Raw genomic sequence first — 1,563 nt, 5'->3', positions numbered from 1 at the left:
ACGGATCGGATCATGCAGGAGGGACGGATCGGATCGTGCAGGAGGGACGGATCGTGCAGGAGGGACGGACCGTGCAGGAGGGACGGATCGGACCGTGCAAAAGGGACGGATCGGACCGTGCAGGAGGGACGGACCGTGCAGGAGGGACGGATCGGGTACCGACACTCACCTGCGGAACTTGTCCCTCATCTTGTCCAGGTCGTCCCTGGTGCGGCTAAGCTCCGCCTCCAGGAAGCGCCGCCCGCCGTCAAGCTCCGCCTCCGTCGCCGCCGCCCGGTGGAGGCGGAGCTGCAGGTCCTCGTTCTGCTGCTGCAGCAATCTGGGTAATACAGGGGAGACCACAGCTAGAGCATTCTGGGTAATACAGGGACACCACAGAATCTGCAATATTTTAAAGAATCTGTAGTATTTTTTTTTGTATTTCTGATCCAATCAGAGAGCAGCAGAGTCTGATCCAATCAGAGAGCAGCAGCAACTCACCTGATCCGCTCTGAGTCCGACAACGCCTCCTGAAACACAAACAGGAAACACAACGGCTCAGGCTCGTACCAAAATAAAAGCATCAATAGAAACAGTATCTTACCAAAATAAAAGCCTCAAAAGAAACAGTGTTCTACCAAAATAAAAGCTTCAATAGAAAACAGTCTTACCAAAATAAAAGCCTCAAAAGAAACAGATGTTTTCATTATTCCGGCTGTCCGGTCGAATAAACGTACAAAAATATTTTTACACTTCTTAAACTTTATATAAACTGAATTTTCTCTGGTAAAATTCACACTTTTTTAAAACCTTTGAAGATCAAAAAATCACTTAAAGGACTAATTAATCTGTGGATTTGTCCTTTAAGACAGACAACAACAACAACAACAACGTTGTGATAATTTCAACACTGTTTTATAGATTTATTCTGGTTTTTAAACACCAAACTCCATTCAAAAATCTGCCAGTTTGAGTCATTTTTGTGTTGAAGAGCCTTTATCAGACATTAAAGTGATAAAAACAGGTTTAACGGTGTCTCCAGCCGGCAGCGGATGGCCCTGCAGTACCCAGAATGCAACAGTCCAAAGGTCAGAAGATGAGAAAATGTTGATGCGAGCAGCCGCAGTCTCTCCACGCTCGGTTATTGATCTCCAATAATACCGTCACTGTGTAAAACCCAGCTGCATGCTGGGAGAGGTTTTCATACGTCGACAGGGATCGATAAACAGGAAGCGTCTCTCACAGGCTGTGGGGAGTTCAGATCAATAATAAATATATTTATAATCAGATCCTATTAACGCTGACGAGGATTGCTCCTGAAACTCTGGTTTCTCATTTCCTGTTTGTGCAGCCTTCCAGATAAAGTCCTGAGTTACATGTTCCTGAACCTGGTCCCTGTACTGTAACCTGCAATCACCATCACCGAACCCACCAGACTCCATGTAAATTATCACTACTTTATCAGCGTAAAACACGCTTCATTCAAAGTGGACAGAAACTAAACATAACTACCAAAAGCCGTCTTGGTTCATCTTTCCACTGTTCCAACAATCACCACTCTGGTCTGGTTGGAATAAACTCTTA

At 45.3% G+C, this 1,563-nt stretch overlaps 1 protein-coding gene across 1 annotated transcript in view; it reads left to right on the top strand.

The window, feature by feature from the left end:
* tjap1 (tight junction associated protein 1 (peripheral)) overlaps positions 1–1,563 on the top strand; it is a 9,786-nt gene that overhangs the window by 1,183 nt on the left and 7,040 nt on the right. The window contains exons 3-4 of the mRNA XM_034865784.1: positions 19–155; positions 199–323. Coding sequence (XP_034721675.1) covers positions 19–155; positions 199–323 — 262 coding nt within the window. The remainder of the gene's footprint in view (positions 1–18; positions 156–198; positions 324–1,563) is intronic.

This window comes from Etheostoma cragini, unplaced genomic scaffold (assembly GCF_013103735.1).
Source record: "Etheostoma cragini isolate CJK2018 unplaced genomic scaffold, CSU_Ecrag_1.0 ScbMSFa_2725, whole genome shotgun sequence".
Classification (NCBI taxonomy): domain Eukaryota; kingdom Metazoa; phylum Chordata; class Actinopteri; order Perciformes; family Percidae; genus Etheostoma; species Etheostoma cragini.
Note: the sequence above shows the minus strand (reverse complement) of the source record. Positions and strands in the feature narration are given on the sequence as shown.